The sequence below is a fragment of the Cygnus olor genome, chromosome 25 (assembly GCF_009769625.2).
Source record: "Cygnus olor isolate bCygOlo1 chromosome 25, bCygOlo1.pri.v2, whole genome shotgun sequence".
Lineage (NCBI taxonomy): Eukaryota > Metazoa > Chordata > Aves > Anseriformes > Anatidae > Cygnus > Cygnus olor.
The window spans coordinates 4,629,082-4,643,211 of NC_049193.1; the positions used below are offsets into that span (position 1 = coordinate 4,629,082).

The following is a 14,130-nucleotide window of genomic DNA, read 5'->3' on the forward strand; positions in this document are numbered from 1 at the left end:
CAAAGCTGCTGGTCAGGGCCCTGGGAAGGGCTCCCAGGAACTATGAATATAGGGTGTGATGCTCAGCCATGCTGAAGCACTCCAGATGCTGAGCATTCCTCTGGTGCAAGGGGGTATCAGTTTACTCTTGGCACTGTGTGATCCCTTTGCTGTGAAATCCCACACATGGAGGAGCGACAGCCGCCCCTTTGCCTTCAGGAGAACCAGCCTGACATGGGCTGGATGGGAATCTGTCCCCTCTGTGATGCATTTCTGAGACAATGCTGGCAGGCCTTTATAGACAGGTGTGAGGAGGTGGGCCTGGCTTCAGCACTGAGTCCCAGGAGGACCTGGCAGTGTCCAGGGGTGGAAATCCCTCACTGACAGGCACTAGCAGGAGCCTCACAGCAGTCTGCTTCTCCTATACATCCCAAGGTGGTCAATGGACAGCCACGCTGAGGCACTCCTAACACTGTTACCCTGAATTAAAGCAAGGACCCAAACTGTCCTGATACGGTCCTTGCTGAGGCCTGAAGTTGGCAGTACCAGAGGGTGATTGTTGTGGCATGAGGAAAAGGAGGGCTCAGGAGAAAGGAGCCATGTTTCAGTGCCTCTTCCCTGGACACGCCTCTGCCAGGCTGGTGCCATCTCCGTTCAGCTGCTCTCAGGCTCCTTCTGACCCTGGGAACCTGCTCCCCTGCAGGACTCATGCACACAGCAGGGGAGAGTGCTGACACTGTGCACATTCCCTCGTGATAAAGGGAAAACAAGGACACACGCACGTGCTCATCTATACCTGCATGGAGTCATGCACAAATCTGTGCACCCACGTGCATTCACACAAAGCCAGCTGCACACAGGTTGTCACAAGACAAGAGCAGATGTGTGAACACAAGCAACCAGGCCCTCAGGTGAGTGCACAAGGTGAGCCTATGAGGAGAGGCGCTATATTCTGGACCTCGTTCTCATAGCAACTGGGGCTGGTGGGAATGTGAAGCTCAAGGGCAGCCTTGGCTGCAGTGACTGTGGAATGGTGGAATTGAGGATCCTGAGCGCAGCGAGGAGGAAGCACAACAGACTTGATGCCCTGGACTTCTGGAGAGCAGACTTTGGCCTGCTCAGGCATCTGCTTGGCAGTGTACCATGATACAAAGCCCTGAAGGGGAGATGGGCCCAAGAAGGCTGGTTAATATTCAAGGATCACCTCCTCAAAGCTCAGAAGCGATGCATCCCAACAAAGACGGAGTCAGGCAAAATGCCAGGAGACCTGCGTGGATGAACATGGAGCAACTGGCTAAACTCAAACATGACAGAGAAGGCCATAGAAGGTGGGAGCAAGGACAGGTAACCTGGAAAGAATACAGAGACATTATCTGATGAGTAAGTTAGGAGAGCTAAATCAAAGGCAGTATTTAGCCAAGGAAAGAAGCTTTGTTTCCTCTGTTCTGCCTCACTGAGACCCCACCTGGAGTGCTGTGTTCAGCTTTGGGGCCCCCAGCACGAGAAACATATAGACCTGTTAGAGTGGGTCCAGAGGAGAGCCATGAAGATGATCAGAGGGGACCCGTCCAGCACTTCCGGTGAGTCTTCTGCCCTCACTGATGTATTCCTGCCCTAGAAATCCTTGGACATTTCATCCCAGCACTCTAAAGAAACCATCGCTGCGGAATGGCCATGGCCTAGATCTGGAAATGAAAAGGCAGCAGTGCAGGAAACCAAAACACAGACCACAACATTTGTTGGAATGGTTTGCATTCAAGACGAGCTTGTCAGAAAATTGGTACCTCTGCCAAGGGTGCCCCTGGGCCTGCGGCAATGAAGTACCAGTATAAAAGGCAGCTCAGCTCCCTGCTCTCTCATCCAATTCTCTCACCTCATCCTCCTTGGGAACCAGGTGAGTCTGAAGCCCTCTCTCCTCCTCTTCTGAACTAGAAGGGATCTTGCATCAGTAGACATCACATCTGATGGTGGTTCAGTGCTATGCTGGGCCTTGGAGTTCCTTGCCATGGGAGAAGGGTGGAGGGAGATGTTCTGTGTAGAGAGAGGCTGGGACATGGTGCTGAGGCAGCTTTTTGGATTACGCGCTACGGGATTGTCTCATTGGTTCAGGCTGCTCTTTAAAGGGCCCTGTCAGGGCAAAGCGATGAAGACTATGAGCCTCCTGGTAGAGCCCCCACATCCACCCTCAGCAGTCATCTTGACTCCTTTGTTTTGGGCAACAGGGCTGCTCCTCATCTACCCATGTGCTCTGCTTCCTCTCTGCCCTCTCTCCCAGGTGCACGTCCTGCCCCCAGACATGTCCTGCTACAACCAGTGCCTGCCATGCCGGCCCTGTGGCCCGACCCCGCTGGCCAGCAGCTGCAATGAGCCCTGCGTCAGGCAGTGCCAGAACTCCACCGTCGTCATTGAGCCCTCTCCTGTGGTGGTGACCCTGCCCGGCCCCATCCTCAGCTCCTTCCCGCAGAACACCGTTGTGGGATCCTCCACCTCCGCTGCCGTTGGCAGCATCCTCAGCTGTGACGGAGTCCCCATCACCTCTGGCTGCTGTGACCTCTCGGGCATTTCCAGCCGCTACTGTGGCAGAAGGTGCCTGCCCTGCTAAAGCCACTGGCCGTGGCCCTGGCGTTCCAGCACGACCATGGTGCTGGACAATAGAAGGAGGAATCTTCAGGCCCTTGCTTTCAGAATGACTGACCTTCCTCACCTCCTCTGGCAGACATCAGCAGGAGCCAGACCAGGGGCTACCCCGAGATTTCTGAAAACATGGCCCATGTCTCTCCTTCCATCCCTCCACCTACCTCCTTCTCTCCCTTTTCTTTGTGCTCTTCTCCTCCCTTGGGTTGTGAGGCTCCTCAGATCCAGCCCTCCCACTGTGGTAACAGCAGACACATGCCCTGCATGATCTCCGCCATGGGCAAGAGACGCTGCCTCTCAGTTGGTCCTGGAGATCCCTGCACTGAAGGGCCTCTGCTCAGAGTGACCTGCTTTTCCTCTGTACACTCATTAAAGATTTCTGCATCCCAGCCTTGGCTGTAGATGTTTCTTCCCTCTGCGTATGCCCTCCTGAGCTGCCCAGGGAGAATGGTTTTGCCCTTGGTGTGTACAAGATGGGTGTTTAAGGAGTCTCTTCCCTTCTCCCAGAAGAATGGGATGTTGCGACACGCTGCAGAGGGTCCTCTCTTGGGCACTGCCCCTTGGAGCTGAAGAAGACATCCCTGGCTTTCACAGAGCAAGGGGCAATCTACCCTTGCCTTGCAGCGTCTCTGCCCACAGCTCCCCCTGTCCTGCAAACAGAGAGCACAACCTCTGCTGTCCTCACGGGAAAAGCTACAAGTCTGCGGGAGGCTGTGGAGGCTGGGCACCCTGCAGGCTCTTAGGAACGGGCTTCCTCTTGCTCAGGACACTGCTGTGCTGGGTAAGCAGGTGGGGACAGAAGATGGATGGCACATGTGGGGAATGGGTAGAATAAGTGCAGGGATGCCCCACCGCTTCTACTCCACCTTCATCTCCCCTCTTTTGCCCCACCTTGGGGCTATGGCCAGCACACATGGGCATGTGTGGCAGGAACATGTGTCCCATGAGGCTTAACCACCCCCAGCACAGCACTTGGCAGGGCCCAGGTGGTGGCACACATGCAGGGCCGACCCCCTTCACAAGTCAGCATTGGTGTTAGCCGTAATGGACCATACATGGCAATCTCCAGTCCCTGAGGACCCTGCACCCCCATGGGCTGGGTCAGTGCAAAGACAGCAAGCAGTTTGCATGCCCCCACGCTGCTCTGTGCTGCCCACTTGCCCCCAAGCATGCAGCAGCTTTCCTCAGTTTTGCCCAGGGCCTGCACTCACAGGGACTTCCTCATGCTCATTTCCACTTTTCCTGACCGTCTGTTTTGCTCCTCCTCAGGCAAGAGGTTGTTTCTCTGTTTCTTCCTTTGGTTATGTAGAGGCTATCTTCAGGATGTTTGCAGCTCTCTGGTGCCCAGCTGCACTTCAAGGATGCCCATTGCTTCCAGGCCCAGTTCGACTGCTGGCAGACATTTTTCCTGTCAGTGCTTTGCAGCCCCCTGATGTCTGCGCTTTCTCATTACAGCCTGGTTACCTCTGTAACAGCTCCCATCAGCAGGGCACCCTGTCCCTGCTCGATTACAGAGCTGTTTCCTTAGAGATCCACGTATGGCCCTGCTTGGTACAGCCTTGTCATGTCCAGAAGGAATCAACCATGCAGGCAAGAGAGACAAGCCAAAGGTGTTCTGGGGTAGACCCTTTGTCTTTCCTGGTGTCAGAGGAATGGAATCAGCCACAGCTGCAAGAGAATGTAACCAGTTTAGCCCAGGTGAGGGTATGGCACTGCCAGGGCTAAAACTGTGGGTGAATTCTGCTTCTGTGTTTGCACAAGGCAGCTTAGCTTGGATGAGACACCCACTAAGCTGAGCAAACCCCTTTGCCGTGAAATCCCACACATGGAGGAGCGACAGCCGCCCCTTTGCCTTCAGGAGAACCAGCCTGACGTGGGCTGGATGGGAATCTGTCCCCTCTGCGATGCATTTCTGAGACAATGCTGGCAGGCCTTTATAGACAGGTGTGAGGAGGTGGGCCTGGCTTCAGCACTGACTCCCAGGAGGACCTGGCAGTGTCCAGGGGTGGAAATCCCTCACTGACAGGCACTAGCAGGAGCCTCACAGCAGTCTGCTTCTCCTATACATCCCAAGGTGGTCAATGGACAGCCACGCTGAGGCACTCCTAACACTGTTACCCTGAATTAAAGCAAGGACCCAAACTGTCCTGATACGGTCCTTGCTGAGGCCTGAAGTTGGCAGTACCAGAGGGTGATTGTTGTGGCATGAGGAAAAGGAGGGCTCAGGAGAAAGGAGCCGTGTTTCAGTGCCTCTTCCCTGGACATGCCTCTGCCAGGCTGGTGCCATCTCCGTTCAGCTGCTCTCAGGCTCCTTCTGACCCTGGGAACCTGCTCCCCTGCAGGACTCATGCACACAGGAGGGGAGAGTGCTGACACTGTGCACATTCCCTCGTGATAAAGGGAAAACAAGGACACACGCACGTGCTCATCTATACCTGCATGGAGTCATGCACAAATCTGTGCACCCATGTGCGTTCACACAAAGCCAGCTGCACACAGGTTGTCACAAGACAAGAGCAGATGTGTGAACACAAGCAACCAGGCCCTCAGGTGAGTGCACAAGGTGAGCCTATGAGGAGAGGCGCTATATTCTGGACCTCGTTCTCATAGCAACTGGGGCTGGTGGGAATGTGAAGCTCAAGGGCAGCCTTGGCTGCAGTGACTGTGGAATGGTGGAATTGAGGATCCTGAGCGCAGCGAGGAGGAAGCACAACAGACTTGATGCCCTGGACTTCTGGAGAGCAGACTTTGGCCTGCTCAGGCATCTGCTTGGCAGTGTACCATGATACAAAGCCCTGAAGGGGAGATGGGCCCAAGAAGGCTGGTTAATATTCAAGGATCACCTCCTCAAAAGTCAGAAGCGATGCATCCCAACAAAGACGGAGTCAGGCAAAATGCCAGGAGACCTGCGTGGATGAACATGGAGCAACTGGCTAAACTCAAACATGACAGAGAAGGCCATAGAAGGTGGGAGCAAGGACAGGTAACCTGGAAAGAATACAGAGACATTGTCTGATGAGTAAGTTAGGAGAGCTAAATCAAAGGCAGTATTTAGCCAAGGAAAGAAGCTTTGTTTCCTCTGCTCTGCCTCACTGAGACCCCACCTGGAGTGCTGTGTTCAGCTTTGGGGCCCCCAGCACGAGAAACATATAGACCTGTTAGAGTGGGTCCAGAGGAGAGCCATGAAGATGATCAGAGGGGACCCGTCCAGCACTTCCGGTGAGTCTTCTGCCCTCACTGATGCATTCCTGCCCTAGAAATCCTTGGACATTTCATCCCAGCACTCTAAAGAAACCATCGCTGCAGAATGGCCGTGGCCTAGATCTGGAAATGAAAAGGCAGCAGTGCAGGAAACCAACACACAGCCCATATCATTTGTTGGGATGGCTTGCATTCAAGATGAGCTTGTCAGAAAATTGTTACCTCTGCCAAGGGTGCCCCTGGGCCTGCGGCAATGAAGTACCAGTATAAAAGGCAGCCCAGCTCCCTGCTCTCTCATCCAATTCTCTCGCCTCATCCTCCTTGGGTACCAGGTGAGTCTGAAGCCCTCTCTCCTCCTCTTCTGAAGTAGAAGGGATCTTGCATCAATAGACGTCACATCTGGTGGTGGTTCAGTGCTGTGCTGGGCCTTGGAGTTCCTTGCCATGGGAGAGGGGTGGAGGGAGCTGTTCTGTGTAGAGAGAGGCTGGGACATGGTGCTGAGGCAGCTTTTTGGATTACGCGCTACGGGATTGTCTCATTGGTTCAGGCTGCTCTTTGAAGGGCCCTGTCAGGACAAAGCGATGAAGACTATGAGCCTCCTGGCAGAGCCCCCACATCCACCCTCAGCAGTCATCTTGACTCCTTTGTTTTGGGCAACAGGGCTGCTCCTCATCTACCCATGTGCTCTGCTTCCTCTCTGCCCTCTCTCCCAGGTGCACGTCCTGCCCCCAGACATGTCCTGCTACAACCAGTGCCTGCCATGCCGGCCCTGTGGCCCGACCCCGCTGGCCAGCAGCTGCAATGAGCCCTGCGTCAGGCAGTGCCAGAACTCCACCGTCGTCATTGAGCCCTCTCCTGTGGTGGTGACCCTGCCCGGCCCCATCCTCAGCTCCTTCCCGCAGAACACCGTTGTGGGATCCTCCACCTCCGCTGCCGTTGGCAGCATCCTCAGCTGTGACGGAGTCCCCATCACCTCTGGCTGCTGTGACCTCTCGGGCATTTCCAGCCGCTACTGTGGCAGAAGGTGCCTGCCCTGCTAAAGCCACTGGCCGTGGCCCTGGGGTTCCAGCACGACCATGGTGCTGGACAATAGAAGGAGGAATCTTCAGGCCCTTGCTTTCAGAATGACTGACCTTCCTCACCTCCTCTGGCAGACATCAGCAGGAGCCAGACCAGGGGCTACCCCGAGATTTCTGAAAACATGGCCCATGTCTCTCCTTCCATCCCTCCACCTACCTCCTTCTCTCCCTTTTCTTTGTGCTCTTCTCCTCCCTTGGGTTGTGAGGCTCCTCAGATCCAGCCCTCCCACTGTGGTAACAGCAGACACATGCCCTGCATGATCTCCGCCATGGGCAAGAGACGCTGCCTCTCAGTTGGTCCTGGAGATCCCTGCACTGAAGGGCCTCTGCTCAGAGTGACCTGCTTTTCCTCTGTACACTCATTAAAGATTTCTGCATCCCAGCCTTGGCTGTAGATGTTTCTTCCCTCTGCGTATGCCCTCCTGAGCTGCCCAGGGAGAATGGTTTTGCCCTTGGTGTGTACAAGATGGGTGTTTAAGGAGTCTCTTCCCCACTCCCAGAAGAATGGGATGTTGCGACACGCTGCAGAGGGTCCTCTCTTGGGCACTGCCCCTTGGAGCTGAAGAAGACATCCCTGGCTTTCACAGAGCAAGGGGCAATCTACCCTTGCCTTGCAGCGTCTCTGCCCACAGCTCCCCCTGTCCTGAAAACAGAGAGCACAACCTCTGCTGTCCTCACGGGAAAAGCTACAAGTCTGTGGGAGGCTGTGGAGGCTGGGCACCCTGCAGGCTCTTAGGAACGGGCTTCCTCTTGCTCAGGACACTGCTGTGCTGGGTAAGCAGGTGGGGACAGAAGATGGATGGCACATGTGGGGAATGGGTGGAGTAAGTGCTGGGATGCCCCACTGCTTCTACTCCACCTTCATCTCCCCTCTTTTGCCCCACCTTGGGGCTATGGCCAGCACACATGGGTATGTGTGGCAGGAACATGTGTCCCATGAGGCCCAACCACCCCCAGCACAGCACTTGGCAGGGCCCAGGTGGTGGCACACATGCAGGGCCGACCCCCTTCACAAGTCAGCATTGGTGTTAGCCGTAATGGACCATACATGGCAATCTCCAGTCCCTGAGGACCCTGCACCCCCATGGGCTGGGTCAGTGCAAAGACAGCAAGCAGTTTGCATGCCCCCACGCTGCTCTGTGCTGCCCACTTGCCCCCAAGCATGCAGCAGCTTTCCTCAGTTTTGCCCAGGACCTGCACTCACAGGGACTTCCTCATGCTCATTTCCACTTTTCCTGACCGTCTGTTTTGCTCCTCCTCAGGCAAGAGGTTGTTTCTCTGTTTCTTCCTTTGGTTATGTAGAGGCTATCTTCAGGATGTTTGCAGCTCTCTGGTGCCCAGCTGCACTTCAAGGATGCCCATTGTTTCCAGGCCCAGTTCGACTGCTGGCAGACATTTTTCCTGTCAGTGCTTTGCAGCCCCCTGATGTCTGCGCTTTCTCATTACAGCCTGGTTACCTCTGTAACAGCTCCCATCAGCAGGGCACCCTGTCCCTGCTCAATTACAGAGCTGTTTCCTTAGAGATCCACGTATGGTCCTGCTTGGTACAGCCTTGTCATGTCCAGAAGGAATCAACCATGCAGGCAAGAGAGACGAGCCAAAGGTGTTCTGGGGTAGACCCTTTGTCTTTCCTGGTGTCAGAGGAATGGAATCAGCCACAGCTGCAAGAGAACGTAACCAGTTTAGCCCAGGTGAAGGTACGGCACTGCCAGGGCTAAGCTGTGGGGTAGACCCCAGGAAAAAGGCCCAGGCAGAGCTCGGACAAACATTTCTGGTGTTTTGCGATGGCCCATTGACCTGGAAGGGCTTGGCCTGTGTTGCAACTCAATACAGGACTGGTAGTTCCTGGAGACATTGGTTTCTTAATTGCCCCACTGTTTATTGCCTACCTTGAATGCCCCAGGAGACTGTTAGCAGTATATCAACCTTGGGTGAAGTTCTGGGTGCGTGTCATTTGCAAATGCATAAAACTGTGGGTGGATTCTGCTTCTGTGTTTGCACAAGGCAGCTTAGCTTGGATGAGACACCCACTAAGCTAAGCAAACCCCTTTGCTGTGAAATCCCTCATGTGGAGCTGCCCCTTTGCCTTCAGGAGAACCAGCCTGACATGGGCTGGATGGGAATCTGTCCCCTCTGCGATGCATTTCTGAGACGATGCTGGCAGGCCTTTATAGACAGGTGTGAGGAGATGGGCCTGGCTCCGGCACTGACTCCCAGGAGGACCTGGCAGTGTCCAGGGGTGGAAATCCCTCACTGACAGGCACTAGCAGGAGCCTCACAGCAGTCTGCTTCTCCTATACATCCCAAGATGGTCAATGGACAGCCACGCTGAGGCACTCCTAACACTGTTACCCTGAATTAAACCAAGGACCCAAACTGTCCTGATACGGTCCTTGTTGGGGCCTGAATTCTGCAGTACCAGAGGGTGATTGTTGCAGCGTGAGGAAAAGGAGGGCTCAGGAGCAAGGAGCTTTGTTTCAGTGCCTCTTCCCTGGACACATCTCTGCCAGGCTGGTGCCATCTCCGTTCAGCTGCACTCAGGCTCCAGACCCTTCCAGCAGAACTGAAGTGCCTTGGAGGGGCCGGGCTGGCGGGGGCCCCCCGGGGCTGCGGGGCGACGTGGTCCCGGCGGGCGGAGCGGCAGCGCCCCCTGGGGGCTGTGCCCCTGCCTCGCCCCCGCCACACACGCCCGGCCCCGCCCGCCACGGTTCCTGCCCGGCCGCAGCCCCGGCTCCTCTCCCCGTGGCTCTCAGGGCGCAGTAATACACCGCCGCGTCCCGAAGCCGGGGCCGGGCGAGCCACAGGGCACTGGACCGGCGGTCTGCTGCCACCCACAGCCACCCCTCCGGGTCTGACACTGGTCTGGAGTCTTTGCGACTGCTCACGAGAAATGCGGGTCCTCGGCCCGGGAGATCACGGTACCAGTGGATGTAGTCGACAGTCTGGATGTTGGGGTGTGAGCAGGTGATGTTGATGCCGGTGCCATCCCTGGTCTCTGCCCACGGCTCCTGCTGCACCTGGGCTCTGCCTGCAGCCACTGCCAAGAAGAAAAGGAGGAGAAAACTCAGAAAAGGGCTTTACTGCCACCAAAATATCACACAAGGGGAGAGGGGAAAAGGAAACGGTTGACAGCTGATGGGAGCATTTTCTCAGAAGAAAGCACACAAAGGCATTTCTCCGGGAGTGGTTATTTGGGGACCAGGTCGGAGCAGGGCTGTTTGGAAGGAGGGTCCGAGCCGAGCCAGGAGGAGAAGGGAAGCAGGCAGGAATGAGTGGGGGTGTGCCGAAAGGAGAGGAGGAAGGCAGGGAGCAAGGCAAGGTGGGAGGGAACGGCCGGCTGAGCTCGCTGGAGGCAGACGGGATGGCTGCAGAGGGAGGACAGAGGGGAGCGAGGTCCGTCAGAAGCCGGCGGGCCAGCAGCGAGGGCGGCCCCGGCCCCCCGCAGCCCCCGTCCCGTCCCCGCCGCCGGCAGCCCCGCGCACCCAGGAGCACCGCGGCCAGCCCCGCCAGCCCTGCGGCCCGGCCCTGCCGCATCCCGCCGCTCCGCCGCCCGCGCCGCGCTGCCCCCGCCAGCCCCGGCTCTGCTCCGCCCGCGCCGCCTCCTCCCCGCCGCCGCCGCCCGGCGCCGCCAGCTCCGCCCCGGGGCCGCTCGGGGGCTGGCCCGGGCTGCGAGTGCTGGGCGCCTGTGGGCGGGCAGGGCTTGGGCTGCTGCCAGCGGGGCTCTGCCCGTCCTGCAGCCCAGCCCGGGACGCGGAGGCGTGTGCGGATCGGCGGGGAAAGGAGCACCCTGCAGGAGCTCAAGGAGGACAGGAAAACTGGTGGCGCTGTTGGAGTCAAGGAGCACACCAGTACAGAAGCTCTCTGCAGAAGCCAGCTGCATGACAGATAGCAAGTCCCAGAAGAAGCTGTGATTGTGTAGGGCCAGAGCAGGGCAAACGAAGGGTGAGCGCCACTTGTGCCAAGGAGGGGAGCAGGAGCTCAGCCCACAGGCCTCCCACCAGACTGGAGTACTGCAGTGGGTGCTAGATGCACACAGCTTGGTCATAGGCCATGAGTGTGAAGAGGACATCCCAGTTTAGGCCCACTAGTGGAGGAAGAGGAGCCAGAGCACACAGCTGGAAAAGTAAATTGTCCTATCTGCAGAGAAGGCATCTAAAAGCATAAGAGGCATCCTGACCAAGACGTGGCACATGTCAGTGAATGGGAGGTTTCCAAAGATAAACTACACGGAAGGATACAAGGGCTGGTTGGGCTCCACCATCACAAGTGTATTCCCAGTCTGGATCAAGAGGTAGCTGGCTGAGTCCAGAATGAAGAGCAGTAGCTCTCAGCTCTCAGACAAACCCAGCAGCAACAAAAGAAACCACTCTGTAGACCTTCCCCTCACCCCTGTGGGAAGATACCAGGGGCAGGAGGAAGGAGGAGATGGAGTTGCTGCTCAGGATTCATGGTCTTCCACCACTCGATATCCTCTGGAGAAAAAACACAGCAGGGCCTCAGCAAGCCAGGATGTTCCTTCAGAGACAGGAGAAAGTCAGATCAGAACCCTGGAGTTCAGGAGAGCAGCATTTGCTTTCTTCCCTGTGCGCACACGTACCTGTCTGTGTGTGCCCAAATATACTTCAGTATGCATCCAGGAGTGTCTGTGAGTGCACCCATGAGTTCATGCATCTTTCTACATGAGCAGCAGTGTGCATGAGTGCTGTTCCCTCCACCCGCTTTTGATGTCATGAATGATATCGGTATGTGATCAAGGGTCACAGTGGGAATTAACAGAAACAGTGATCTGTCAACAGCATCCCTCCAAGGCTGAGATGTGGTGACTGTGCATGTTGCCCCATGCTTCCTGAGCAGTCCTAATGAGAGGTCATCTGAGAAACCCTCCAGAGGATCACAGGCTGCACCTCCAGCACGCACGTAGTCCAACCCTGTTTTCAGAGCAGGTCTCATCAGATCAGGTTGCTCAGGATCAAGTCCAGGCAATTTCTGAACTCTTCCAAGGATGGAGCTCCCATAGCATCTCTTTGGCAATCTGCTCCAGGACTTGACCGCCTTCAGGGTAAATAGGACCCATGTTCCTCTGGTTCAATGCCACTTCTGCCCAAGGTTTCAGCCCCTGCATGACTCAGCTCCAGGCCCATGAGTCACAGAAGCATGCGTGGCATTGGTTTCCCCATGGGGACCTCTGTCCCACCCCAGACACCACTGACACCGCACCGGCAGCAGACCTACGTAGGGCTGGGCCTGCTCGAAGAGGGCAGGATTTCTCAGCCTGTCTCCCTGTACATAAAGCTAACACCATCCTTTTGAACTCTCTAGCCATGGGGAGTGCAGCTGTGTGCTGGTCTGGACAGGCAGGGAGGGGTGACCGCCACCATGCTCTTACACTCTGAATCTTGTGTTACAGAATTGAAGTAAGGATCCAAACTGTTGTGGGCCCATCCTTGTTGGGGACTGAAATTGGCAGTGAACTTCCTAGGGTCGGGAGGCAGTGGGCTACAGATACAGAAGGCCGCATCTCAGCATGTGTGCTGTGGGCACTTCTGGGCTGGGTTTGTTCTGTGATTGTTCAGCTGTTCTCAGGTTCCTTCTTGCCCTGGCTGCTCTCTGGAGCTCATGGACAGAGCAGTGGAGAATGCCCTGTGGTGACCAGCCCATTTTCTTGTGAGGGGGGCCACACAGTTCTCACAGACACACACCTGCTCATGCACACCTGCATGGAATCATGCAAGACTGCACCCACAGACACTTGCACAAATCCAGCACACAGGCTGTCGTAGTTTCACACTGATGGCCAACTAAAGTCCACCACACAGCTCTCTCACACTCCCTGCTGAAAGGAAGCTGTGGGGAGAGTGTGGGGAGAGAATGTGATTTAAGCTAAAGGGCTTAAAAGTTGAGATGGGATAAAATAATCAAAGGAAAAAAAAAAAGAAAAAAAAAAGAAAAAAAAAAAACAATGAGGAAAGGCCTTTTGGAAACAAACTGAGAAATAGTTATTCTCCACTTCCCATCAGCAAGTAATGTTTGTCCATGTGTTTGGAAGCACAGACTCAATATGCCCACCCCTGGTTTTCCTTCCCCTTTCACATCTTTACTGCTGAGTGTTCGAGTACGGAATATCCCTTTGGTTGGTTTAGGTCAGCTGCCCTGGTGATGTCCCCTCCCCACCTCTTGCCCACCCCCTACCTCCTGGCTTTGAGGGGCTTGGAGAGAGTCCTGATGCTGTGCCAGCACTGCTCCACTATAGCCCCAACGTTGGTGTGATGGCAATGCTGTTCTAGCTCCAAGTGCAGAGCACAGCACTCTAGGGGCTGCTGTGGGGAACGTTAACTGTGTCCCAGGCAGCCCCAGTACAGGCAAGTGCCCACAAGAGAGGAACATGTGCATGAACGTGACACAGTGTGCAGCAAAGATTCTGGACAGCATTTAGGCAACGTACATGGTTTGATGTGGTAGAGAGGGGAGGTGGACTGGGAGCCTTGCAGAAGGCACTGGAGCCAGGGCTCTTGACAAGACAACGTCAGCTTTCTTGGGCCTTGCACTTGAGGCCTGAGAATCCCATTTGTTAGCCTGAGTAGCAGTGGTAAGGGAAAGTGCTGGAGTGCCCCTACTGATCACTGGTGGGTGTCATGACAGAAAGAAGCTTGCATCATGTAAGGCGGAGGTGTACAATTTTATTTATTTATTTTTTTTAAATAAATGAGAGGCATGAAGTTATGGGAGTGAAGAAGGAATTCTCTATGGACAGGATCTGCACTGTGTGTCTAGGGAAAACCCACCCGGCTCTGTCCGATGCTGGTAGAAGGCAGGGTCACCTGCCCATGAAAGGTTTACTTTCTGTCTACATTCATCTTCTTATTCCTTCTAACTAAAACAGACAATGTCCTGTTGGGCCTTTCTTTTGTGATCCAGAAAGGGCCCTGCACAACCTCTCCCCCCATACAGATATCCCTGGGTCAGAGCAGGAGGAGGCAAAACAGGCCAGCAGGTTTTCCCTGAGGGCGGTGTCAGGAGGGGTAGGGTCACAGGCAGGAGCTGGGTCACCTGTAGCCAAAAGGGCCCCAGAGAGCCCCTAGGGAGTCACCCAAGCTGACCTCATTTGCCTTTCCTGGACTCTTCCAGCACGTGAGCTGAGTCTTCTGCCCACACTGACGTGTGTTGCCTGGAAATACTTGGGCCTCCCTACCTGCCACTCAGAAGTTGCCTTCTTTGGGGAAAGGGCATAAAGCAGGAA

General features: G+C 55.6%; 2 protein-coding genes and 1 gene segment (V, D, J or C); 2 read left to right on the forward strand and 1 right to left on the reverse strand.

Moving 5' to 3' along the window:
- Positions 1-1,285: 1,285 nt before the first annotated feature.
- LOC121059461 (feather keratin Cos2-3-like) lies at positions 1,286-3,002 on the forward strand. Its single transcript, XM_040536333.1, has 3 exons — positions 1,286-1,323; positions 1,801-1,873; positions 2,255-3,002. The coding sequence occupies exons 1-3, from the start codon at positions 1,286-1,288 to the stop codon at positions 2,579-2,581; spliced, it is 438 nt and encodes a 145-aa protein (XP_040392267.1). The 3' UTR covers positions 2,582-3,002.
- A 2,556-nt stretch (positions 3,003-5,558) lies between these two features.
- On the forward strand, positions 5,559-7,275 carry LOC121059462 (feather keratin Cos2-3-like). Its single transcript, XM_040536334.1, has 3 exons — positions 5,559-5,596; positions 6,074-6,146; positions 6,528-7,275. The coding sequence occupies exons 1-3, from the start codon at positions 5,559-5,561 to the stop codon at positions 6,852-6,854; spliced, it is 438 nt and encodes a 145-aa protein (XP_040392268.1). The 3' UTR covers positions 6,855-7,275.
- A 2,098-nt stretch (positions 7,276-9,373) lies between these two features.
- On the reverse strand, positions 9,374-10,438 carry LOC121059504. The segment is given in 2 exon segments: positions 9,374-9,930; positions 10,376-10,438. Coding segments are annotated over 2 exon segments (552 nt in total).
- Positions 10,439-14,130: the final 3,692 nt, after the last annotated feature.

Coding starts and splice junctions, on each gene's coding strand:
- LOC121059461 (XM_040536333.1), top strand. CDS start 1,286: ATGACAGAGAAGGCCATAGAAGGTGGGAGCAAGGACAG. Junction 1,324..1,800: donor GAAGGTGGGAGCAAGGACAG/GTAACCTGGAAA, acceptor GCGGCAATGAAG/TACCAGTATAAAAGGCAGCT. Junction 1,874..2,254: donor TCATCCTCCTTGGGAACCAG/GTGAGTCTGAAG, acceptor CCTCTCTCCCAG/GTGCACGTCCTGCCCCCAGA.
- LOC121059462 (XM_040536334.1), top strand. CDS start 5,559: ATGACAGAGAAGGCCATAGAAGGTGGGAGCAAGGACAG. Junction 5,597..6,073: donor GAAGGTGGGAGCAAGGACAG/GTAACCTGGAAA, acceptor GCGGCAATGAAG/TACCAGTATAAAAGGCAGCC. Junction 6,147..6,527: donor TCATCCTCCTTGGGTACCAG/GTGAGTCTGAAG, acceptor CCTCTCTCCCAG/GTGCACGTCCTGCCCCCAGA.